Source organism: Fundulus heteroclitus, chromosome 18 (assembly GCF_011125445.2).
Source record: "Fundulus heteroclitus isolate FHET01 chromosome 18, MU-UCD_Fhet_4.1, whole genome shotgun sequence".
Lineage (NCBI taxonomy): Eukaryota > Metazoa > Chordata > Actinopteri > Cyprinodontiformes > Fundulidae > Fundulus > Fundulus heteroclitus.
Window position 1 is genome coordinate 3,651,224 of NC_046378.1, and position 27,311 is coordinate 3,678,534.

The 27,311-nt window shown below is 42.6% G+C and overlaps 1 protein-coding gene across 1 annotated transcript; it reads right to left on the bottom strand.

The window, feature by feature from the left end:
- Nucleotides 1–1,662: 1,662 nt before the first annotated feature.
- On the bottom strand, nucleotides 1,663–25,340 carry alp3 (alkaline phosphatase 3). The gene is made up of 11 exons (XM_012863238.3): nucleotides 25,044–25,340; nucleotides 18,034–18,150; nucleotides 17,762–17,877; nucleotides 16,656–16,830; nucleotides 11,660–11,832; nucleotides 11,445–11,585; nucleotides 11,006–11,075; nucleotides 8,242–8,376; nucleotides 5,666–5,857; nucleotides 3,612–3,728; nucleotides 1,663–2,207 (listed from the first exon to the last, which is right to left on the bottom strand). Exons 1-11 carry the CDS (start codon nucleotides 25,111–25,113, stop codon nucleotides 1,909–1,911), a joined length of 1,605 nt encoding a protein of 534 aa, XP_012718692.2. The 5' UTR covers nucleotides 25,114–25,340; the 3' UTR covers nucleotides 1,663–1,908.
- Nucleotides 25,341–27,311: the final 1,971 nt, after the last annotated feature.

Genomic DNA, 27,311 nt, shown 5'->3' on the forward strand with positions numbered 1-27,311 from the left:
AGCACTGACTCTGTCCAGGCTTCTGTTAAGCCTGCTTCACTGTGGAAAGGAAAGGTTTGCTGGTTTACCACCGGTTTTCAGTTGATGGCGGGTTTTCGACTTGGTGGGTCCATGGTTGGTCTTGAACCTCTTGATCAACGTTGTTTCATCTGAAGGTGCCACTTTTGGGTCAAATCTAGATAGGAACTAATTTTGGATTGGATAAAGCAACTAGCCTTGGGATTCTTGAAGGATTTTCAGATTATCAAATAATTCTGTTTTTTTCTTCATTTTATAGCTGTGCTTGTTACCATTAGTTATTGTCACACCTTGAACTCTCGTGTGGTTCAAACGTTTTGATGGAGGCCTTTCATGGGATATTGTGTGGACATTTCTCCATCTTTGATAAAGTTAGTAGAGGGTTTTGACACATTTGTTGCCAACATGTCATATTGAAGATGTCCCTAGACACACGTCATCTTCTACTCTTGTTTCTCAATTGAAGCTGCCCTTTAAGACAGGGCAGTAGGTTTCAGGAAGTCAGCAATGTTTAGAAGTGGGACACGTCAATGTCATGTCAGAACAGAAAAAGTGACGTGTGTAGGTCCCATCTAAATACACAGTTATGACCTTCCGTCTGATCACCACGGCCAAGTGTGAAATGTCTTTCACTGTTTTTTAGTCAAGATGAGACTGATCTGCCTACAACATTCAGGAAACTGCCTCCCTGCTGCAGTTCTGAAAACCTTTGATTTCCCGTCATTCCTGACAAAAGATTTTTCTGTGTGACACCATCAGCAGTTTCATCAACTGCTGAACCGCAAATAACTCAAAACAGCTAGTATCGTTTCACTTATCAGCTATAGTGTTGAGACGGGGAATTGAAAGACTGACTCCATATAAACATCTAAGGCTATTGGACCAATACCTGTTGCCCAGTCCCATCCTTCAGAGCCACCCAGGCCAGTTGTGGTGACAGCAGGTCTGAACTCCTTGGGAAGAGAGAAAGGTGAGGAGGTGGTATACTATCCTTCACTAGCTGAGTGCCTGAGAGCCAGGAAGTCAGAGCGGAGGTTTCCCAGGACATGGAGAGGCCTTACACGCCCTAAGAAGTCAAAGTGCTGATAAAGCGCTGATTCCTGAGTCCATCATGACTGATCGTTTAAAGGGAAAGAATAAAATTCACATCAAATTTGTAATGTGACTATTTAATTAATAACAAAATGTATGATAATGATAACTTGTTCCTTTTACAGTAGTATAATCTAGTATTGTGCCTATATAGGCTGTAACTCATTAAGTGCATGTTATGAATAATTTTAGGTCATGAGTACAAGCATGTTCTATAGGATTAAGTATTAGTATAAGTAAATTTTTTACCTATCTGACAATTAACGTGAGAGGAGCAATACAAGATCGCCCACTGTGTGAACAAGAACCTCTAGCTAGGCCAAAACAGAGCTGCAGGGTTAATTTATTCAGGATCAGTCTTTTTTTTTGTCTGTGGAAACATCCAAACTTTTAAAGCTTGATTATAAAAAGGTGCCACCAGTTTATGGTTTAAGGTTTAAACAAGACTGTTTTACTTCATGATTTGTGTTTTTCTTTTTTTTCTTTTTTACTTCTCACGATGAAAGCAGATAAACCTATAAATGTCAGTACAAAACAGAGTTAACACATGCGTCATTAATCATGGTTGATTTTATTAGTGAAAAACAGAGACCCTGAAAGCTCCCAACTTTTGCACCAGATGAATTAACAAAGCAAACTGTAGCCATTCAGTCTCTCTTATCAAGACGCTTTGCCGGCGGCAACAGATCCTGAAGCTACAATGGTGGCCATCCTGACCATGAGCAAGTCACTCACTCCGTGCCCATTCTGACCTCTAAGGCCTCCCTCAGTGGGAGAGGGTCTTACATAAGGGGGGTCTTACATGAGCACGGTTAAGGCCAGCAGCAAACTGATGAGGCTGCTGAACAGAGCTGCTGAAACCTGAACAGCCCCAGACCTGTTGATGGGGTCCACAGGCGGTCTGGCCTCCCCCTGGCAGTGCCTCAGGTCGGAACCCACGCAGGCAGCGTAGCCCATAGCATGGGCTATGTAATTTTGCTCATGGACCCCGCTGAAGAGGTGAGCCATGGGTCCGCGGGCCAGCACTGCCACATCCTCCCCGCTGTGGGTGGTCGACTTTGCAGGGGCGGCAGAAAGCTGGACGTAGTCTTTATCCTCTATAAAAGACAAAATATACAGAGAGTTATTTAACTGTCCAGTGTCCAACCTGCATTCGCTGTTAACACACAGATCATGTTCTTACTAATAGAGAAGGCTTTGTTTGACTAATTACATGGTTTGGTTGCCTAAATATGAAATATAAAAGGCTGCAGCCAATAAATGTGCAAAACGGCACAGGTAGCAAGAGAAAAGAAAGGCTAAATTGATTTTACTTGAAAAGCAACACAACCACAGGGATCTAGTGGGTCAAACCACCTGACTGACAAGAGTTTTCATTGAGCAAAAACAAAATAATCAGAAAATTGTGATGCACATTAGTTTTTAGCTCCTCTGACTCAATACTAGAATAAACTTTTAGCATCAAACCTTTTGGGGTACACCTCTCCCAGCTTTGCATATCTGGAAACTGAAAGGTTTACTCATTCTTCAGTGTAACATATCAGTCAGATTAGATGGACGGTGCCTGGGAACATTAAATTTCAAGCCTTGCCAAAGGGTCCCCATTGGATTTAGGTCTAGACTTTGACTAGGCCATTCCAGTACATGAAAATAATAGAACCCCAAACATTAAGCTCTGGCCGTATGTTCAGGCCTGTTGTCTTGCTGGAAGCTGAACATCCAACGTTCTCTTATTTTTGGCCACTAACTAGTTTTACTTCCAGCTTTGCCCTTTCTTTAGCTCCTTCCATCTTCCCTTCAACTCTGACTAGCCTTCCTTTCATGCTGAAGAAAAGCTTCCACAGAACGATGCTACCGCCACTTTGTTTCACCATAACAATGGTGTGCTTAGCGTGACGACTCGAGCGCTGTTGGTTTTTCACAATTTGTGTTTTCAGGTGAGTCAAAAGAATTAAGCTTTTGTCTCAACTGACTAGAGCACCTTCTTTTACGTGTTTAGTGCATCCTGAGCAAGGCTCGGGACAAACTACAATCTGGACTTGCTTTATGACTTGCTTCTTAAAAATTGGCACATTTCTTGCCACTCTTTCATAAAGGTCAGATTTGTGGCTTGCACAAGTAATGGTTGCCCTGTTGTCCACAGATTCTCAGATGATGGACTGAACAGAACTCGGTGACTTCTTTAAAGGTTAGGAAATTGTTTTAAAACCCAACACTGCCTTAAACTTTCCTGACCTGTCTGCTGGATTTTTACAACTTATTACAATATGCACACCCCAAATTCTTATTTGTCAAGCATGTTAAAGAATGTGTGATTTTTTTCCCCCTTCAAAATAATGCAACAAAGTCTCACATACGTTCCCCATAAAACACATTAAGTTAGTGGTTGTAAGGAGACAAAACAAAGGTGAATTTTGTAATTTGTCAGAATTCCAGCTGCTATAGTATATCTGTCTGTCTGAGGACAAAAAAAAAACAAAAAAAAAAACAATGTGCCTTACTGGTGGTGACATTGCGGATGTCAGGGCGCTTGCCATCAATGATTTTGTGACCAGGTCCGTTGCCGTACATCAGCGTGGTGTAAGGTAAAAAGTCTGTACCCCACAAAGGAGATTTACCTGGAAAACAAAAAGATTAGTCCTTTCTGAGTTCTACCCACATACAGCGGTTACAGAAACACACGCGCACAGAGGAAGGAGGGGGTTTGCGCATCCCCAGAGTGCTCCAGGAGGTCTCAAGCTTGTTGAGTATCTCTGTGTTTCTCTCCAGATGAGCCATTAGCCTGGCGAGTCTCCCTGCTGATGAAGAGCTTCGAGTTTCACAGAGCCATTAATCACTGTTGCACTGCTGGGAGAGGAAGGAGGAGGATTGAGGAAGGGGGGGGGGGGGGTGAGGGAGGTGCAGAGGGAGCTGAAAGGTGGAATCCGCAAGAAACAACCACACAGCTGTGGCCCAATCAATACAGGCTTAGAAGGCTGATATTGATATGTTTGTGGGCTATCTTTAAAGAGTGAGAACTTATTTCAGTACATCCTTCAGATATCGGGGGCTTGCCTTGGATTTTGTTGGAAAACGTCTGTAAAAGTCCAGTTCAGGTACAAAAAAGCTCGCTGTGATTCAAACGATAAAGGAAGCAGAGAGAAAATCGAAGCGCTAAGCAGAGCTGCTTACAGCTCTGTGGAGTCATATTAAAGAAAGAGGGATACAGGTGAATAAAAATACACAGAGCGCTCTGCAGAAGCAGGAGAGGTGGAACAAAAGAGGGACCCGTACCACCACTTTTCTAACTTCACCTTTTCGTTTCTAGTCGAGCTTGAAGATCATGATAGTTGCATCCATTTCCACGCCCAAAGTTGCGAAACATGCAAGAAAATGTAAACCAAGGACCAAGCAACAAATAATAATACAATAGCCAGCCAAAACTAAAGCATCATAGCAAAGTAATCAGTGAGGATGTGAAAGCAGTAGCTTGGAAACTGGGGGTGTGGGGGGGGGGGGGGGGGGGGGGGGGGGGACTGCTCCTTTCCCGGGGATTTAAAAGCACATTTTGGCTAGTTCAGTCTACCTGTAGCTCACCACAGCAGCTAGTGATCCCTCGGGACTATTCTTTTAGATAGAGGCCTGAAGTTCTGAGTTGACTTCTGTTCTCTTGACCCGTTTATTTTAACATAACCTGTCAATTTTTCAGGCATCTTTGAGAAAAGTAAAATGGCTTTCTCCATCTTTAGCTGTATGGCAGATGAATGTTCACTTTTGACATCTCCTCACTACAAAGCTGTTTTTGTCACAAAAACAATCTGTTTCCTTTACACGTGTCATGCTATTATGCATACGGGTCATTTATTTCTGTCTTAATAAGGTGGTGTTCTTTTTGTGTCAGGAAAGTATGCTGTTGAATTAATATGCTGCTTTAAAAAAACAGGAATGCTGGTTATGATTGTTTTTAATTTCATACTTTTAAGAACTTCAGGTTTTCTGGATCTTTCTTGTGGCCCTTTAATTGAGAAGTTACACCCTTGTCTTCATTAAAGAGCTGAATTGTCTCACTGTAAGCACAAAAGTTATGGAATAGAAAACACTGAAAGCCGATGGTAAAGGGGTCAACAGCGTGAGGGGAGGGTAAGGAGACTCTCCATCAGGTAAAGAGGTTCTGCTATAGGAGAAGGTGGGAGTTAGGGAAGCATTGTGGTCGATGCCTGGAGAGAGGCAGAGGGAGGAGAGACGAAGAACAGGGAAGTGACTGAAATAGAAAGGCGAGCAGGAGAGAGGCTGCCAGCTATGTGTTTACCTAGGCTGCAATCTTAGGGAAGAGAAAGCAGAGGAAATGTCAGGCTGCTGATGGCTGAAGCACTCTGAAGCTGTGAGGAAGCAGGTGCAGTCACACACACAACCACACACACACACACACACACACACACACACATGCCTGGAGGCAGAAAGGAATGGGAAGAGACAGGCTTAAGTGGGGGAAAAGAGAAGCAAGCACCTCTGCAGGCTCAACGTCAGAGCAAACATTGCACCAAAACTTTCAGACAAACATTCAGGCTGAAATTACTCAGAATGCTCTGCCCTCGAAAGGGGAATCCGTTGAAGGTGATAGGGTGGGAGTGGTCGGCCGTCGCTATAGTGAGAGTTTCCTCCTCTCTGGTGAGTTCGAGGCCCTTGGCGACGGCGTCATCGAAAGCAACGGCCTCATGGAGGGCCATGTAAGCCCGGCCTGCGTGGTGGGCCTGGTCGATTCTACCGCCTGGACACACGTAGAACAGAGAGGCTTAAAGAGGAAGCTGCACGGGGGGCATGGAGAGGGATAGAAAGCCCGGCCTATTTAGGCGACAAGAAAAATAAATCTAGTGTTACTAATCAAATTTCTCTTCTAAACTGCTTGTTTTTAGCTGAGCTTTTGACTTTTGAATCGCAAAGCAACCTTCCATTCTACTTTGCCTTAGTCTACAGTTCTCATCTTTGTCTTTGTTTCTTTAATCCTGTAAAATGTTATATGAAAATGTTGCAAATAGTACCAAAAAAAAAAAAAAGATATCTTACCAGGAATTTGGATCCTGAGTGCAGCATAACTTATGGTTTTATCTTTTCGGACGCTGAAGGTTGAGGGGGTTGGTTAGTGAGCTCATGACATGAGTCATGTTTTTAAAAGTTATGGTTGAAAAAACTATTACAACAACACTCCAAAGCACCCCCCCCCCCACCTGTTGCTGTTCATCATTAGTTGGCCAACTGAAAAGAAGATTGCAGCAATTCTTCTTTGCCTAGTTGTAGATGAAAGACAAATTCAGCTGTTTGAGAATGTGTCTTGTCTTCAAAAACCTGGACAATCATAGAGTGGAAGCCAAAGGAGAGCCACAGATCACCCTCAGAGCTGCTTAAAGACTGACTGCAGCGTCTCTCAGACCAGATAGCTGACTACTTAACTGGCTCATACCAGTTTAGTATGTTTGTGATATTCTTTAAAGAGCAGCATGCATAAAGGACCCACCTAAAAACTACTGAGTTTAGAGGTTTTCAATCTTTTTTTTTTTTACTTAAGTGTATCAAAATTATAATACTAATACGTTTAATAGATAACACTTTTATAGTTGTCATGATTTGGCTTTTTGTTTGTTTTGTCTTTGGACTTTTCTTCAGCCTGTCACCTCTCAGCCACTATCCTATCAGCTCTGCCCCAGTCAATTAGCTCACATCAGCTCCACCTGCTGCCAGTAATTACTGTCAACTCTGGTCACCTGTTCACCGGCCTACATAGACCTGCCTCAGCCAACTCATCCCTACCAGAACGCCTCTTCTCTTCTTGTCCAGTGTGATGTGTCCTGCCATTACCAGTTCCTGTGTGCTCAGCCAGATGGACTCTTCTATTAAGGTCACCTGTGTCTGAATGCTGCAGTTCTGCCTGTTTCCTCCATGAGTTCCAGCTGCTTGCTCTGCCCGTTCTGGTGGTTTAATGGTCTACATCGCCTGTTCTGGTCTTTCACTACCTACATCCTCTGGTCTCCTCCTCATCCCTGACTGCCTTCACCTTCAGCCAAAATTAATCTGCCTGGTCTGGTTCTGTTTCTCTGCCTCACCTGTCATTATTCATCTTCTTCACAATAAACCTTTTAAATGTACCTCTGTGTCCGGCTGAATATCGGGTTCACCAGCCGTAATCATTACATTTGTAGTATTTATGTTATGCTAACCTAGCACCAGCAGGTGTAATCATTGTTTGTTTAGTTGTTGTTTTTTTAATGAAAGCACTGCATTTATTTTATAATAAACAGAGAACAGTTAAATCAGCCATAAATCTTAAAGGCTATAAACTGCATCATGGCTTACACAATATATTATAATGTAATAATTCATAAAGAGAAAGAAAAGGGCTAACTGGGTTGACTGGTCTTAAATTACCATATGTGTAGTTTGTTCTAAGTATGGCATTTCTCAAATGACACAAAATGATGTTTGAAATAATCATAAATAAAAGAAAAACATGATTCCTTTTCCATTCAATGACACAATAAAATGCTATTTTGTGTTGGCTCATCCCATCAATCTCAGCCCAAAATACAGTAAAGTTTGTGGTTGTGATGTGTCAACAATTTTTTTTTTTTTTTATGAAGTATGAATGCTTTATATTGGAAAGTGGATTAGAGGCCAGCTGAGATCTCTGGGAGCTGTCAGTGACTGGGTGCACCATATGCCTGCTTCTATTTCTGCATTTGCCTGTTATTTTTAAGCCATTGTGAAGGCATTGGTTGAAGCAATGTGTCCCCAGATTAAAGGAGAGATGGATAAGGAGGCCAGCGCAGCAGCCGAGTGAAAGAGAAACACATCAGCCCCTCCACCCCCCACTACAGCATGCGCTGCGGCAAACTCGTTGAGCTGTGGGCAGAATCGATGTCAAGCTACCGGATCTACTGCAGGTACATCCTTTCTGAAGTAAAGCGTTCTGAAAGGCAGAGATGGAGCGGCTGGCATGAGAATAATCCCAAACCATCCAAGACAGGTGAAAAAAAAAAACAACAGAACAATTTTTACTGTGATCTGTGAAACCGTTAAACAACAAAAAATTGTATCTGCAACAAATAGAGGCACCATCTGTACAAGAGCTGCCACAAGATTAAAACAGTTGTTCCTTACCCTCCACTAGCAGGAAGAAACCTTTTGGGTTTTTCTGCAGGATCCGGATGGCCTTTTCTGTGGTTTCAACAATGGACGGGTCCTTGCTTGGGTCCCTATCTACCTCATAGCGCAGATCCCCGGGTTCAAACAGAGCTGCGAAGAGACAGGCAAGCCAGATTGGAATGATGCATTTTAACCTGGGTTTAACCAGAGGCCCAGCGCCGCGGCTTTTATCCCACTACTGTCTTCATTTTCATAGCATAAGAAGTATTGAATCACGGTGGGAGGCAGGAGATGACAAGATCTCCTCCTCCTGATAGGTCAAAGATTTTTTATTTATTTTTTTTTGTCATAGTGTCCTGTCTGGCAATGTGGCAATAAGAATTATTGTCTTAATGCCAAACAGAGCCCAACAGATTTTACTTTCACAAGTGGAGCAGTACGGCTTTCGCCATTGTGCACCGCTTGATTTAAACATGTGAATAGTTTTGTTATAATTCATGCAGGTATTTCATGTTATATGGACACTACAATGAGAAAGTAGAAAAGGAAAAGAAAAAAAAGGGAGAAAAGGTGAAAGAGGAGATATAAGGGAGAGAATGATAAAATGTCTTCAATCTGCTTCATCACCTGCAAAGAGAGATGTAAAAAGAACAGCACAACCAACGGATATAGTATTACAGATACAATAAAGTAACACCTTGATACCATCGGTGAAGTATATGTAATATTATTTAATCTGACATGAATAATGTGGTAGCTGAAGATAAAAATATGGGCCTGGAAACCAGCACCTGTAGTTGTTTGTGAGAGTGCACTTGTATATGTAAGGTTTATCCATGTTAAAAAATGCTCAATAGTTGTAGTGAAGAGCCAAAGACCCGCCCTCCCTAGAGCACCGAGGCAAGCGCATGGGGACCCAAAACCCCAGGTGCCTAAAGGGACCCCAAAGTAAAGGTGCCCAAGAGGAGGGGGCAACACAGGAAATCTGCCCCCCACCCCACCAAGAGGAGAGACAGCCCCAAGAAAGTCCCCCAGCCGCCGCAATGCCGAAGCCCCCAGGAGCCGCGGGGACGAGCCAGTGGGCTCCGCTGGCAGCCAGCTACGCTGAAGTGGAACCGGCCATGGGCCCCAGGGACCCAAGGCCCCGGGGGTGCCCTGCCCCCCGATGGGAGCCCCGAGGTGCCAGGCCCCGCGAAGCAGCCGCCAGGAATGGGTCGACACCCACACAGGCATCCACCCCTAGACACCGAGTACCACCAATGCACCAGTGGGCCAAGGCGCCAGCCAGCAGAGGGGGGCAGGACAGGGGGGATGGGCTCCACACTTGGCAGAGACTTGAGATGTTCTCGGGAGAGGGAGCAGTTCAGACCCCCATCCCGTACCTGGAACAGACGATCCCCGGCACAAGTCCCCCGGGGATGGGTCCAACATGACCTCAACGGGCAGCTCAACCAGAACCCCCCCCCCCCCCCCCCCCCCCCCCAAAAAAATAACTTCCATACCCTAGCCACCCCTCCCCCCTACCCATTACCGGGGAGAGCAGAAGTGTCAGCCCCAGTCTCTGCAAGTCACCTGGGCCCTACAACAATCGCCAGCCAAGACCCCGGATCAGGTGGCGCGCTCCAGACCCCAGACCCCAGTTGGCAATCGAAGAACAGAGGTATAAGAAAGACCCCGATCTAGGTCAAAGATTTTTGAGCTGTCAATGCTCTATTGTTGAATGAGAGTTTTCCTCATGTCCATGTTTTAGAATACATCATTTGAGCTGAAGTTGCTTGTTGTCACCCGATGTTAAGCAACAACGTTGAAAAATCTAACTTAAAAGTCACAGTAAAGAGGTCCAAACAGGTCACATCTACATAACATTGGTCTCCTGCAGATGTTTTCACCAGCTGATCAAAAATGCTGCTGTAGGGATTTACACGCCGATGGTACTTCAAAAATCCAATCTCGAGTCCCTTCTGGTCCTCGCCATGAACCGTTTCCATATTTTTTCAAGTAAACTGGAGGCCTATGCAGTGTTCTCAAAATAGTAAATATCTGAAGAACAAATGTGAAAGCACTGATTAAAAACGCAAATAGTCATGCTTTGAGGGCACTGGCTGCATTTAGCTATATTTGCTTCTGTAAACTGTGTCTCCAAGTCACAAGCACAAGACACAAAAAGTTGATTTTTTTTCCCAAGATACAGATTAATTCACCTAAACTAAAATTTAAAAGGAAGTTGAAAGACAACTATAAGCACTGTTGTGTGTTCAGGAGTGGAGCTCACGTTTTTGAAAGCTTTGAACTGAACGTTTTTTTTATTTCTACTTGAGGAACGTGAAGGAATCTCATCTTGAACTTATTTAATGATGCTCTGTTTGGAAAAGAGCGGACGATCTAGAAGATTTACACTGGTTAGTTAGGATATTCCACCTGAAGTCACACAATTTTGTGTGTGTGTGTGTGTGTGTGTGTGTGTGTGTGTGTGTGTGTGTGTGTGTGTGTGTGTGTGTGTGTGTGTGTGTGTGTGTGTGTGTGTTCCTGTTTAGCCATCAGAGTGTAGCATATTTGCTCCTTAAAAAATCTGCAGGCAGTTACAGAGCTTCCTGATAAAATATACAGGTATTCAAGACTAGCATCACCAGGACAAAGTGGAATGAGTCCAGTAAAACCCAAGGGCATAAGGCTCATGTTAATGGGTGTTTTACTGAAGGCCAGAAAGCTGGGTCTTAACCTTAGAGAAATGTATAATACATCAAAGGAGAATCAACAAAACAAGGGAAAAAATATTTACCCATGAGGTAGTCTGTGGCTTCAGGGTCAACAGCATCAAAATCGGTTTTATTCCATACATAGTGAGCTACCTGTAACACAAGAACAAGACACTTAATAGAGTAGAAGTCAATTGTTTGATCATTCTGTGTTTTACATGTTTCTGTAATGCAAACAGTTTAATTTAACAGTTTGTTTTTCTCGCATCAGTGAATAAAGCATTCCAATTAAAAAAGTCCTTTTTGTGACGTCCATCATCAGACCTGCTCTGAGGGCTGCAGATAACCTCAGGCTTTAAAGTCAGTTTAAATACGTTTTTGGTCCTGCTTTCATTTGTGAGAAAAGCCTCTTAAAGCCTTAAATTTTCCCACTTGAGCTAATTTCCATACACTAGACCAGTAAACTGTGTTTAGTTCGAGTTTTACAATTAGTGAGTCAGCGCTGGATATCTGAAGAGCTACCTTTCCTGTTTTCATGCTCTGCCACTCCTGGATTAGGTTTCGTCCATCTCTTCTTTTCCCCCAGGAAGACAGATCCCAGGGGTACTCTGGGTCTTTGGTGTACCTAGGTGTCATGTACTTTCTGCCTCCCCCAATGATCACCTGGGGAAAAAAATGCACATGCTTACACTTAAATACTTTTCCAAAGTAATGACTCCTGTTACAATATAACCTACATCGATGTCTATGTTTCTGATCAGCTGGGATGCTATGTCAGTGCAGTTGTCCTCCTTAGCTGCAGCAGGCATGTCTGCGTCGCTGTACCACTTCCTGCTGGCACTGTGGGCGTAGGTGGTTGCTGGGGTGGCATGCTGCACCCGCGTGGTCGTTACAATGCCAACGGACTTACCTGCAACACAAAACAGAGTAAAACTAATATTTTTATACCAACACAATCACACAAGTGCATTTGTTTTAATGTGACCAAATGAGTCACATTTACTGTTGCCTTGCAGCAAGAAGGTCCTGGGTTCATCCTGGGACTCGAACCAGGCATACATGGAGTTTGCATGTTCTCCCTGTGCATGCATGGGTTCTCTCCGGGTACTCTGGCTTCCTCCCACAGTCCACAAAAACATGACTGTTAGGTTAATTGGCCTCTCTAAATTCTCCTTAGGTGTGAGTGTGTGTAAGAATGGTTCTCCTGTCTGTCTCTGTGTTGCGATAGACTGGCGACCTGTCCAGGGTGTGCCCCGCCTCTCACCCGCTGACAGCTGGAGATAGGCACCAGCACCCCTCGTGTCCCCATGAGAGATAAGCGTGTAGGAAGATGGATGGATGGAGTCACATTTTTTAAATAAAGAATACTGTCAAAGTGTAGAAACATTTATTTCCCCAGTTTTAGGTTAATATCACATTTAAACAAAACACTGTCCACAGTCCAAATTCTGATCCCAGGTCATACAGATAAAAAAAACTACTGGTTTAATGTAAAGGAAATAATTGCTTTGTATTATTGATCCTCATTGCCTTGATATTTAAATATTGGCACCAGTCATAGAGAAACTGTTCAGATTCTGCCTTTGACCGTTGCTGGGTTTTGTTTCAAATCACAAATCACCAAATCTTCCTTCCACATTCTTAGAAGAAAATGTCAGTTAATATTTGTAAATGTACAACTAGTACATTAATTAATAAAGAAAATTTTATTATACATTGAAAACCCACACTTTTAACAAGTCAGGGTTCAAACAATAATCCATTAATAGCAAAGATTGTTACTTCTCGACAAGCTGCTCTTTTTGTCTGTTTATGTTTGCTGCTCCTGTCTGAAGTTCAGTTTATAAATTTTAGCTGACACTGCTTTGAACTTTAGTGTCTGAACTCAAGAAGCTTTGTTTCTAGTTATCGATAATGTATATATATATATATATATATATATATATATATATATATATAATATATATATATACACAGACAGACAGACAGACAGACAGACAGACAGACAGACAGACAGACAGACAGATAGATAGATAGATAGATAGATAGATAGATAGATAGATAGATAGATAGATAGATAGATAGATAGATAGATAGATAGATAGATAGATAGATAGATAGATAGATAGATAGATAGATAGATAGATAGATAGATAGATAGATAGATAGATAGATAGATAGATAGATAAAGCTGATTTGGAAATCAGTCTCATGGGTTAGGGTAATATGAGCAGAGCGACTTTCAGAACTTCTGTGTTCAAATAACATAACTGTAAAGAAAAGAAAAATCACACCTTTGTTATAGTTATATTTTTTCAAAATGTCTGGAGTAGTGTGGAGTTCCAAAGTCCAGTTGTTTTGTTTTTTTTCTTTACTTTTTTGGAATGACCATGACCTTGATGACTGAGAATCTTCACAAGCATATGTAAAACTTTCATATTGTGGCAGGATTATATATTTTTTCAGCATTATTAACAAAGCTCATCAGATCTAAGACATCTACTACCAGCCCAGGCCTGGCCTGCAGAGAGAAAAAACTGTCATACCTTTGAGATGGTTGGCTAAAAAAAAAAAAACAAGCAAGCAAACAAAAGGACAGCTTTGACAGCTTTAGCCTTTATTACCATGAACATCATTTTAAATGTAGGAAGTATAAATTTTAGCATAAATATTCAAGAATCAGTTTTGTGCGGGTGGAAGCACTTTGAAAAGTGCTTTTTAAATAAACTTGCCCTGTCTTGGAAGTTCAGCGGATGACGTGCTTCAGGCAGGTTTAAACGAAAGGGGGAAAAAAAGCTTTTGTACTTGATGGGTTCTGAAGCTTAGTTAGTTTTAGTTCTTAAAAGATTTGAGGTTTCTTACAGTAAAAATATAAAAAAAACACTACTTTAGACAAATAAATACATCTTGCGGCATCTACAAAGACAGCTAGGCCTGCTCCTCCACAGAAGCTCCGTCCCACAACAAATTGAAGTAGGAATATGGCTCGTCTGCAGTGTGTTTTAATGATGTGCTGCAGAGTCCTTCTCAGGTCAAAGACTGAGAATATCTTCAGTGTAATAACATCCCTGTATAAAAACAGCGTAACAGCCCCTGATATCTGTGGAACTCGATCAGGGTCAAGGTGCAGTCAAAGAGCTGAGCTAAGCTGTAAAACTGAGGTTTGTTGCAGCCCTGAGGGGTTCTCTGGTGCAACACCCAACTGTGCCAGCTCCATAAAGATTCATTTCTGTTTTATTTGTGGACAGCCTCCATTCCTATGTGTAGTCTCTGCTGCAAGTCTTTATGTCTATTTCTATCCAGATTTGATCTTTTTTTTTCAGTCATTATTATTCTTCCACATTTGAAGCCATTCCACCATTTTGTTTTGTTATACTCTGTCTTATTTCCGCACAGCACTTATCCACTTTATATGTGTACGTTTCTGATGCTTTTAACAGCATGTTACAAAGTGTACTCTTAATTCCACTCTTAATTACAACAAAGCTCATCTTCAGAGCTTCACAAATTAAAACTATTTTAGAAATTCACAATATCAAGAGGATGTGCATATATGAGAAAATGTAAACTTAAAGGAGCAATAAGCAATAATTTCATTATTTTACATAGAACTAAAAATAGCCAAAATGTGAAGACCTAAAGCTAATATTTCAGATGGACTTTGACATCACACTGCATCTCTCTGTGTTTTTCTCCAGTATCTTGTTTACATTTTTTAACCTTATAATCATCACTACAGTAATATTCTTTTGCAAGTATGTCTCAACAGGCCTACTTGTTTGCTGCTGCACCTTTAACTGGACAAAGCTTAACCTGTGGCTTCTGCTGGAGCGTGTTGGACATGGACCTAAAGGCACGCTGGATTATTCCTACACTCAGTGGATCGTTTTCCATTAGTTACCAAAAAGACAAGCAATCAAAACAAATATAGCTGACCAATCTGATAATTACACGACCGCAGGTATATGTGTACTAAAGAGTAGGCAAATTCTTTAAGGACCACCACAAAATAAATGTCAGCTTCTAAAACGGATAAATAGAGCTGCTGAGAGCGGATTGAGAAGGATTTTGGCTTTCCAAAATAACAAATTACGTTCTTTGATGATGTGATGCTAGGCCTGGCTCTTGACAACAGAAAATTACAAATTGTTACAACAACAAATGCGCTCTCTGTGATTTAGAAGCACAGAAATTGCCAAATCAATACCAAGTTTGAGGGGCATAGTCACGTATTCTGCTCAAATTTCTACACCAGTAAATTTGTCTGGTTGCATACAGTGGATTTTCCATTAAACGACTACACCATGATGGCTTGCTATATTTTAGTTCTGTGTTTTACACTTTGTTCTTACATGTTAAAAAGCCAGTCTGGTAGCTGCAAACAGAATTCACCTGATGCATCCTGGGTAAAGGATCAAAGTAAATAGATGAGGACTAAAATGAAAAATACAACTTTATTAGAACTGTCTCCCTATTGTAACTGGGTACCAGATAGAACGAGTTGCAACACAACTAGCTGCTTCACCAAGTTAGATCAGTTTGTTTATAATGAGACCAGTCATACTCCGCATTCTAGGTGTGCAACAAAACTTCACGCTTGCACACAATAGGTTCACAAGAACAACACAAAATTTTAGAGATAGGTTTAGCAATAAACCTTTTAACTTTTAGTAATAATAAACTAGGAATTCCCTTTTTTAACAAATAAAGTTTTTACAAATCATAACATTTGTTTTAAACAAATTGTAATGAGAGTAAAATATTCCAGTCTAGGTTCCCATATGCTGTGGTTTATATTTATGGCCAATTCTAAGGTGGTCCTAATGCCTAAAAAGCAGGAGAATGCTTCCTTTGTGCATTTTCCAAATAACAATTCTGCAAATCTTAAACCATGTTTAGGATTTGAACACTGAACCAGAATTTCTGTTCATTGTAAAAAATATCAAGTCTAAATATGATCAGTTGAATTCTTTGTGATTTTAAAATAGAGAGGATTAATGTTCTTCACACTAACATAAAGGAAGTGTGTCAACAGAAAACACCAAAAACTAAATTCAGCATAATTAACAGTTAGCCAGTCTTGGTATTCTCACAGTGCATACAAAGCATCTGTGTCTAAACTTGTTCTCTGAAACAGTTTCTGCTCCCCAAAAGAATATTAATAACTCTGTAAATAAAACAATGCAAATCAAGAAATACTTCCTTTCTTACTTGAAAATAAGAGTCTTCAACACAGGTAAATGCTGTAAGGCTTAAAGCATTCACGTTCAATTGTGGAGCTCATAATTTTAGCTTACACCTACTGTGTATACCAGATAGATTGTACCATTTGATTGGTTTGTTTTAGTTTTTTTAATCTTATAACACAGCTACTTTATACATTGTCTGGTTCCTGTTGTGCCGGAGACGCTAGTGCAGCCATCAATTAAAACCAATGATCGACAGTCACTTAAAAGTGAAAACAAATATTTTAGGAACTCGAAAAGTGGTTTATGTGGTGCAAAAGAACCTTTAGCTTGTTTATTAGACTATTAACATCATCCGCCAAATAACCACTGATTAGATAATTAGAATGCACAGAGCATATCTGAAACCAACTGTGGGTACGGTGAGGCTGCACCTACCCACAGCTTATGCCATAAACCTTCAAATTAGGAGAAAAAAAAATTTCATCCACTTGCAAAAAAAGATTATGGGGTTATTATGTCCTCAGAATTGATATGGTGACCTTACCGGCATCTTTGGCCCACTTCATGATGGAGGTGACCTCATTCCCCTTCTGAGTTCTGCAGACCCCGTTGCGAGCTGCTGCACTGACTCCAATGGTGTTCAGGTTCGTTTTTACTCCACACAAATACGCGGTGGCCGTGGCTGCGCTGTCTGGAATCTGGAAGTCTACGCTGTAGGTCTGCACAGAACACTCACCCCAATCAGCAATAGCACTTATGAATAGTGGTACTGTCCAGTCCTCTACTGGTGTATTGTTAATCTTTTAAGATCCAGACAGGCTGTGGACTGCTAGAAAGGCACTTTCTCTATATCATCAGAGAGGTGAAGTTCAATTTGATTCCAATGAAGAAAAAGGTCAGTGCTTCAGTGTGAATCTTAATCTCCAACCATACCTTAGCCTTAAACAGGGTTTTAAATAAAAATTTGGAGCGAAGCCTCTTTTTTTAAACTCTGTAGGAGGTGAAAAGAAAGACTGACTCCCTGTGCAGCTGCAGAGTTGGTTATGTCTACTGTTATTGTTTTTGTCTTGCTAGGACCTGGGACATTTCCAGCAGACCCTGGTGGGTGAAAAACTGGTGTGACATCTTGCATAAAAAACACTGGTACATAAGGGAATGAATAGTTAGAGCAGAATGGAGGAGGTTAGATCAGACCAGAAGTTTTCTGAGAAAAAATAAATTCTGACTTTGATAAAATCACCCATCTCTGTCTTGGTAATTATGGAAAGGAATGAGAGTTTTTTCTCACTACACAGGGGGAGGATATGTTTGCTGTTCAACAAAAGTCACCTAAAGTTTCCCTACTTATACCTATAAATAAAATTTAATTGAACTTAATTGAACAGACAGTAGTTAATTTTCATGAACCAAAACAAAAGTCAGCAATTCACAAGCAATGACAATAAAGCCAAGACCGGTACACATAAATAAAATCTTGTATAGCATTTCCATATAAGGATATGTGAGACTGAGCAGCTCTTCTAGGAAAGATTTATCCATTGGGATTTTTTGCTGTTGTTTATGAAACATAACTGTTCAATGCTTTATTCTGCAGGTCTGCAGTTTCATAACAAAGTTGGTGATTTTCATATGTCACTGTGCTGTACCCACCTTAGCCAGCCCCACGTGTGGAAAGGTATCCATGGCCATCACTGTCTCTTCTCCAGGCTGGTTCTGCAGCTGTCCCTTGAGGATGCGGGCTGCAGTGTAGGTTGTTAATCCCATTCCTGAGGCACACACCACAACCATTTGCATACATTCCTGTTGTATTGACAGTATCATTTACACCGATACAACTGCACACCCTCTGCTCATCTTGTCTTAGATTTTCTCTCTGTGCCAGGAGAATAAGGAAAATACTTACTGTGCTTTATGTAACTTACCATCCCCAAGGAATAGCATGATGTTCTTGGCGACATTGGTGTTCAGCTTCCTGTCCAGTACTGATTGTAAAGTCTGCCTGGCCTTTGACCTCCAGAACTCTGGGTTCTCCTCCTCAACTGTGGACAAACATGCATAGAAAAGTGGCTCTAATGCAGAAATACTAATGATGTTATACAACATCTCATGTGGGTTTTTTTTTTTTTTTTTTTTGCAATCACTTGGTGGGTGAGAGTCTGAGGCTGCGAGTCTTAAAAGTAACCATCATAGGTCCCTAAAAGATTAGAAATAACTGATAATAGACAATAGAGACTAATAAGGGACTGATTTCTGGGTCTGCAGGGAAGCAGCAATGCAGAACAGCCTATTTTTTAATAAGCAGTAATGCTTACCACAACTGCTGTTGTACTGTTACAGAGGAACATGAGACAGCTGGCACTCAATTTCCAATTCTTTCTGTTTACATAAAAACTCTCGTTAATGTGCAGCACAGCTAGCTGTTACAGGAAGTTAGTAAAGAAGGAAGTTTAACATTCCCATCGGCCATGTTCGTCAGTATGAAGGTAACTCAATTTTGGTCCATAAATATTGTATTGTTAATGGTTAAAATAAAGGGTAATGCTTAACTCTGGTTCTGCTGTGTTTTGGATATCTGTACGTTGCAACATCTGGTTGCTTGAATTGTTTGTTGTCAGCTATGATCAGGTACCAGGACTCTGATTTTGCTCAAAGCATTTAATATATAAAGTAAACTTTGCACTTCTAATACAGAATTTCACTGTAAATCATTGCAATGAATAGCTCAGTGGTAGCATGAAAACATCTGCTGCAGTCTGCAGTAAGTATTTTAAGTTATTATAATATGTGTTTTAACTTGGGTATGAGTTTGCCATTTTAACTTGGGCTTAACATCGATTTGTCCGTGGTTACCTTGAAATAACTTCACTGACACGATTCACCATTTGTTTGGAATTTTTTCCCCTGTCTTTTTGCCTTATTGTTAGTAGATAAGACAAAAATGCCTCTTTTAACGCTGTGAGCTTTACTATCACCGTTATTACAATGTCTATGTACAATGTGATCTTACAGTTCCTCTCTCAGTGCTTTATAAAACTGTTCATGCCCCAAAAACTTTTCCCATTCTTTCGGGTCACAACCACAGACCTCACAAAGTCAGTTGCGTGTCATTTTGTGTTGTGTTTTAAATAGTTTTTACAAAAACAAATAAAAAAAGGGAGATGTGTCCAGCAGACAGGTCAGGGAGACAGTGGTGGAGAGGTTTAAAGCCGGGTTAGGTTATAAAACAACATCCCAAGCTTTGAACATCTCACAGTGCTCTGTTCAATCCATCGTCTGAACCTGGAGACAGTAGGCTACAGCTGCAAACCTTCCAAGACATGGCCGTCCATTAATGTCTGTCTAAAGTCATGGACCAGCCAAAGAGAGTATTGGTCAGAGGAACAGTCATAAAAAGAAAAGTCATAAATAATCGTCCGTCCGTCCGTCCGTCCGTCTTCTTCCGCTTATCCGGAGTCGGGTCGCGGGGGTAGCAGCTTCAGTAGGGAGGCCCAGACGTCCCTCTCCCCGGCCACTTGGGCCAGCTCCTCAGGAGGAATCCCAAGGTGTTCCCAGGCCAGCCGGGAGACATAGTCCCTCCAGCGTGTCCTGGATCTTGCCCTGGGCCTCCTCCCGGTGGGACGTGCCCGGAACACCTCACCAGGGAGACGTCCAGGAGGCATCCTGACCAGATGCCCGAGCCACCTCAACTGGCTCCTCTTGACGTGGAGGAGCAGCGGCTCTACTCTGAGTCCTCCCCGGATGACTGAGCTCCTCACCCTATCTCTAAGGGAGAGCCCAGACACACTACGGAGAAAACTCATTTCAGCCGCTTGTATCCGGGATCTCGTTCTTTCGGTCACGACCCAAAGCTCGTGACCATAGATGAGGGTAGGAACGTAGATCGACCGGTAAATCGAGAGCTTCGACTTTTGGCTCAGCTCTCTCTTCACCACAACGGATCGGTATAGCGCCCGCTTCACAGCAGACGCTGCACCAATCGGCCTGTCGATCTCCCGCTCCATCCTCCCCTCATTCGTGAACAAGACCCCAAGATACTTGAACTCCTCCACTAGGGGCAGCACATCCTCCCCAACCCGGAGAAGGCACTCTACCCTTTTCCGGTTCAAGACCATGGTCTCGGATTTGGAGGCACTGATTTTCATCCCGCACTCGGCTGCGAACCGCTCCAGTGAGAGCTGTAGATCACGCCCTGATGAAGCCAATAGGACCACGTCATCCGCGAATAGCAGAGACGCAATCCTAAAGCCACCAAAACGGATCCCCTCAACACCTTGGCTGCGCCTAGAAATTCTGTCCATCAAAGTTATGAACAGAATCGGTGACAAAGGGCAACCTTGGCGGAGTCCAACTCTCACCGGAAACGAGTCCGACTTACTGCCGGCAATGCGGACCAGACTCTGACACCGGTCGTACAGAGACCTGACAGCCCTTATTAAAGGGCCCGGTACTCCATACTCCTGGAGTACCCCCCACAGGATCCCCCGGGGGACACGGTCGAATGCCTTCTCCAGATCCACAAAGCACATGTAGACTGGTTGGGCAAACTCCCATGCCCCCTCCAGAATCCTGCTGAGGGTGTAGAGCTGGTCCAGTGTTCCACGGCCAGAACGAAAACCACACTGCTCTTCCTGAATCCGAGATTCGACTATCCGACGGACCCTCCTTTCCAGAACCCCTGAATAGACCTTACCAGGGAGGCTTAAGAGTGTGATTCCCCTGTAGTTGGAACACACTCTCCGGTCCCCCTTTTTAAATAGGGGGACCACCACCCCAGTCTGCCAATCCAGGGGAACTGCCCCCGATGTCCACGTAATGTTGCAGAGCCGCGTTAACCAACACAGCCCCACAACATCCAGAGCCTTAAGGTACTCCGGGCGAATCTCATCCACCCCCGGGGCCTTGCCACCGAGGAGCTTTTTAACAACCTCGGCAACCTCAGCACCAGAGATGGGAGAACTCGACCCAGAGTCCTCAGGCTCTGCTTCCGCAACAGAAGACGTGTTGGTGGGATTAAGGAGGTCTTCGAAATATTCCGCCCACCGAAACACAACGTCCCGAGTCGAGGTCAGCAGCACACCACCCCCACTGTAAACAGTGTTGGTACTGCACTGCTACCCCCTCCTGAGACGCCGGATAGTGGACCAGAATCGCTTCGAAGCCGTACGGAAGTCTTTCTCCATAGCCTCTCCGAACTCTTCCCACGTCCGAGTTTTTGCCTCGGCGACCAGCCGAGCCGCCTGCCGCTTCGACTGCCGGTACACATCAGCTGCTTCCAGAGTCCCACAGGCCAAAAAAGCCCAATAGGACTCCTTCTTCAGCTTGACGGCTTCCCTCACCGCTGGTGTCCACCAGCGGGTTCGAGGGTTGCCGCCGCGACATGCACCGACAACCTTGCGGCCACAGCTCCAACTAGCCGCCTCAACAATAGAGGCGTGGAACATGGTCCATTCAGACTCAATGTCCCCCGCCTCCCTCGGGACGTGTTTAAAGTTCTCCCGGAGGTGGGAGTTAAAGCTCCGCCTCACAGGGGACTCTGCCAGACGTTCCCAGCAAACCCTCAAAGTGCGTTTGGGCCTGCCCGGTCGGACCGGCTTCCTCCCCCGCCATCGGAGCCAACTCACCACCAGGTAGTGGTCGGTGGAGAGCTCCGCCCCTCTCTTCACCCGAGTGTCCAAGACATACGGCCGCAGATCAGATGAAACGACAACAAAGTCGATCATTGAACTGCGACCGGGTGTCCTGGTGCCAAGAGCACATATGGACACCCTTATGCTTGAACATGGTGTTTGTGATGGACAATCCATGACGAGCACAGAAGTCCAACAACAAAACACCACTCGAGTTCAGATCAGGTGGGCCATTCCTCCCAACCACGCCCCTCCATGTCCCACTGTCATTGCCTACGTGAGCGTTGAAGTCCCCCAGCAAAACGAGGGAGTCCCCAGGAGGGGCACTCTCCAGTACCGCTTCCAAGGACTCCAAAAAGGGTGGGTAGTCTGAACTGCTGTTTGGCGCATAAGCGCAAACAACAGTCAGAACCCGTCCCCCCACACGAATGCGGAGGGAGGCCACCCTCTCGTTCACCGAGGAAAACCCCAACGTGCAGGCACCGAGATGGGGGGCAACAAGTATGCCAACCCCAGCTCGGCGCCTCTCCCCATGGGCAACTCCAGAGTGGAAGAATGTCCAGCCCCTCTCAAGGAGACTGGTTCCGGAGCCAGAGCGGTGCGTCGAGGTGAGTCCGACTATCTCTAGTCGAAACCTCGCGCATAAGCTCAGGCTCCTTCCCCACCAGAGAGGTGACATTCCACGTGCCAAGAGCCAGCTTCTGCAGCCAAGGATCGGAACGCCAAGGTCCCCGCCCTTGCCCATAAATAATCTTGTATTCAAAATAATAGTTTCAAGGTTGTTTGTAAAGTGATGTGTTTATACAATAACAAAAACTGGACTGGAGTTAGGAGACCCTGTTGTCAATTCTAGAAGTGTGTTGGAAGCTACACAAAGTAAAAATGTTGCACCAAACAACATCAAAGTAAGTCATTCCCTCCTCACAAGTTCCAACTGAGAACAATGGCACAGGAGCTATGTTAATTTACATTTTACAGAAACATTTCAAAGTTGGTATAAAACTGGGTATTAAAAAGGTTTCTGGCTAAAAGCAAACGCTAAGGTTTTCTTTCCTTGCCTCCATCTACATGAACCCACAACAGCTTTGGTTCTATGACGGTCTCCCAAACAACACACAGCATTTAGACAATTATTTTTTTTAAATGGTTGCAAGTAGAGTTTGTCCTTTTATGGAATCACCAGTCTCAGAACAGGTGTAACTTTATGCTTTGAAGAAACATCAAAGTAAAGTGTAAGGGCGATCACCGTGAGCAGGAAGCTCCTCGGGGACCTGAATGCGTGTGTTAGGAGGCCTGTTTGTAGCCACAGCTGTCACATCTCACTCTCAGGCTCTCTTATCTGCTGCCATACATATCTGTGTGCCATAAACAGTTTAATATGGCGGTCCGCAGCGAATGCGGAGAAAGCTCTCCTCCAGCTCTCTGTTAACCGAACTAAAAGCATCTGCAAGCGTCTTGTGAAGCGAACAGTAAATGGTCTCAAGGTTGAGAAGTAATGGGGAACTCAGAGAGTGCTGAAAGAGAGGAAAGTGAGTCTGCCATCTGCTATTCATCTGCCTTGATCATCTAACATCCGAGGTTCAAAATAAGTTTTAAGTCACCGAGAAGAGGAAAATGATAAGAAGCTGTCTTATTCTTGGCTGAAAAGAGAATCAGACATCAAAGTTCTTTCCAAGTCACGGTGATCATGAAAGACATTGGAGTCTGTTGGTTTGTGTGAAACCCGAAGAAAAAAGAAAAGTGAGTGAAAAAAAAACTTTCAAATGTTGTGCGTGCTGCTTTCTCTCCTTAAAGAAGCTGCACAGTCAAGCGAAGGGTGGTGAGGGTAGAAAGGAACGTGACACGCCGAGTGGGCCACTGAGAATATTATTGGCACTGCAAATTATTTAGGCTACATGTAAACTAGTTAGCAGTGATGCTCCGATCCAATCCCAAGATCCAATCCTAAGTATCAGATCCAGCTCCAAATAAAGGTGATGGTAGTGTGTTGGATGTTATGTCTGTTTTATGTTTGCATTTCTGATTATTCCTGGCCTATTTTCGTCTGCATGAGTTTTTTAAATGATATTAGACCCAGTGTACATTATCCAGTTGATCTAATAAATCTGTGTTTCTCTTAACAATGAAAATGTTCTTGACACTTTACAAAAAGAACCATATAAAAGTCTTTATTCACTGATTCAGCTCCCAGGTCGTGGCCTACTCAGATATCTGTGGATAGAGTTCCATGATTTGGAGCTACGGAGACAGCAGCTAAAACACAAGTCACTAAAATGCCCAGCGTCAAAGCAAAGCTCAGAATTCATGAAACGGAAAATATTTTGTTTCCAAATTTCACAGACAGCGAACACGACTTATAATGAAAAAAGGTCCCAGCTGATTTGTCAACAAGTCAAATTAAAACAGACAATAAAAGTGCTGTCCAAATACAAATGTCTGTTTTGATATTAGCAGCCAGGCGATCCAGAGCTTTATCCAGAACCAGAGCCAGCCCACTGCGTGTCTCTTATTACCTTGAATCTGTGTGCCAGCACGTGTGCAGTGCTGCTGCTACATGTGGGCTGGCTCTCCTCTTTTCCCTTGCTTCTCATCTGAACATAGGAGAACCACCCAAGACTTAGAGCCTTGGGTGGTAAACAAATGCTGTATTTTGGACTTTTCAATTACTTTAAACAGTTTAAAACATTTTATACTGTTCAAAGATTGAGTGAATACTTCAAATGTATGCAGAGAGCAAATGTTTACAGTTCTGGCCCCTCTTCTCCATACCTTCTGCAGTTTATTCTATCTTACTGGAAGTTATGGGTCAAATCCTGAGTGATGGTGATCGCCTTGTCTTATTATTGCTTTGAGTTTATCACAGTTGGTAAAGTTATGCTTATTCCACTGCTATTGCCTTTATACACTTGCAGATCTTTAGTCTGTGACTACAATACTGGATTAATTCAAATTCTGCTGAGATTCCAGACCACATTCATGCATAAACCAGCTTTTAGAGGGTTGCAATCTTCTGTTGTTGAAAGTGGGGGATATTGTATGAATGGAGATCATTAGTAGATCATTAAACATATGAATAGAAATTAAACCAAGTTTGGTTCTGATTTTATGTTTTGAGTGGCAGACTGAAGAAAATATGAAAGGATTAAATAAAAAAAATCTGTGGAATAGTTTGTTTTCAGAGCAGCATCAAAAAGAGCCTTAAAAACCTCTCAAATATATGAAATATGGAAAAAATTAGAAATAAATGTGAGGAAAATACTGTCTCGTGCAAAAACAGTCAGATCACAAAAACTTTTTGGTCTTACCCTTGGCTCCCGAGGATCCCAGAATCCCCAGCAGAAACAGAGCAGCAAGGGCCACTCTTGTCCACTCCATGGTCAACTTTCAAGCTGGAGATCGGCCCCTGCAACCTTCTAGAAGGTCAGCTCAGTGACTGATGTGTTATAGTTCTCCAATCACACCTGAAGCCAGTTATCTTTATTAGGATGGCATAAATTCATAAAATCTCCAAAGCTTGTGACCACTGACTGAGAACACCGTGTGGCTGGATGAAACAAAGTTTAAAGCATTTATGGGGCCATTATTTATGACGCCGAGCTAAAGTTCAAGGGTATGAAAGTGAACAAGGAATACAGCAGTGAAAAAAAAAAACGTGCACGCTTCCAATCATAAATGCATTCTATCTGACAGAAAGTGCAGCCAGCCATACAATTATGTAAGTGAGAAACAGAACCCATAGGGACAAGGCTGCATGGCAGAAGCCCTGAGACAATCTATTTTCCAATGAATACATTAGAAGGAGAACAACACGTGTACTGACAATCATGTTTTTATTCAACTGCTTTTTCCAATTCCTCCATCCCTGACAAAAAGTTGCAAAAAAAAATAAATGTTGTAGGTTCAATTCGGCAGATATCGTCACAGACTGATAATGAGATATTTATAACAGCTGAGTTTGTTATCTAATGCCTCCTGTGAGATCAGTCAGAGCCCTCCCAGTTGTAAATGGGCGGCTGGTGACAAAGCCTGCTGGGGTTTGTCAATACTGCAAATAAGTTGACAAATGAAAGGGTCATCTTGACAGATTTTGTTAAAAGGAAATCTGTCTGAACTTTACAAGAGCCAGTCAACAACGTTTACAAGGCTGTAGTTGAAAAGTGGCTTTCAAAAGTCTACACAACCGGTCTTTGCACTTTAATGAATCCACAAATCATTTGACATGTATCCTGTGCAATCTGAGAAAAAAAAAAACATTTGTTAGGAAAACATAAAAAAGAGGCTGACAACAACAATGTAGCATAACGGCTGGTAGGATCTGACAAAGATGGAGATGAACCTGTGGGTTTATTTAGGGGAGGGAAAACTGGAGGGCAGGAGAAAGTAATTAACAAACAAGCAACAGGCGAACAACATGAAGTGGGAGAGCTGCAGGAGAATGATCAAAAACAGAATACATGAGAAACTAACAGAAATCCCTTACTAGAACGAAAATGTACAGAAGTAACAAAAAAGGCCAGTGAGAAACAAAAATCTAAATAGCACTAGAAAGGAAAAATAGAATTCTGAATAATTTTTCTTGTCTCAGTTGAGCAATACTAGTAGATGATGACCAGCTTTAAAGTTATACAGTTGATTAATTTCCTCCATTATCCCTTAAGTTTGTGCTGGATTCATACACGGGTACATTTTATTTTTAACCAATCTGCATCTAGCCGGAGTTGCTACTTTATGACTGCACAACAACTACAGTGATTAACAAACTTATTTTTCATGTGTTATCAGGTAAACCCAATCAGAAATCAACAGCATAAACATAAAGAAACTAAATGTACTTTTTAATTAAAAAAAATGCAGAATACCAAAAAAATCAAACAAAGAAACAGTACAAACAAGTACAAGTACAAACAAATTGATTACTTGACCATTGAATCAAAAAAAAATATATCTGATCTAATTTAAAAATGTCAAAAGATGATGAGACAGTGAAGGAGATGATGGCAGGACATGAAGGTGAAGCAGATTGCTGGGAAACTGCATCCACACCTAGAACTGCAGTTGTCCTGCAGATCTGCCAGCAGAAAACGATGAAAAATGGAAAACATAATAGAAGAGAAACAACCTTTATTAGCCCTGCGTAGGGAAATTCATCTGCCTTCGCAGCAGCAACGTGAAATGCAAATGCAAGCATGCAGATGCACACAAAGGTAAAAACTATAGACAAAAAATCTGACTAAGAGACTTACAGTAAGGGCAAATTTGCAACATATAAAAAATAGATATTGTACAGTTGCATAATCATTGCGCAACTGATAGGAAAATAATCAGAGGTGGAGAATCTGGTTTCAGGAAAGTAAAAACCCTGCCTGGTTTTCATTCATCCTGGTCACTTAACCAGGTGGTTTTAGTCCCTGTCTATGCTTGGAGCTTGAAATGCAAATGGTTGGAACCAATCTCTGGACCCGCTTTTTATTTTCTGAATCTGGATTCCTGAACTCTGAATAAGTTCATATTTTCATTAAATAAGGTGGAACTTAGTAGAAATTATCATGCTGCAAAGTTGCTAGGAAGACAAC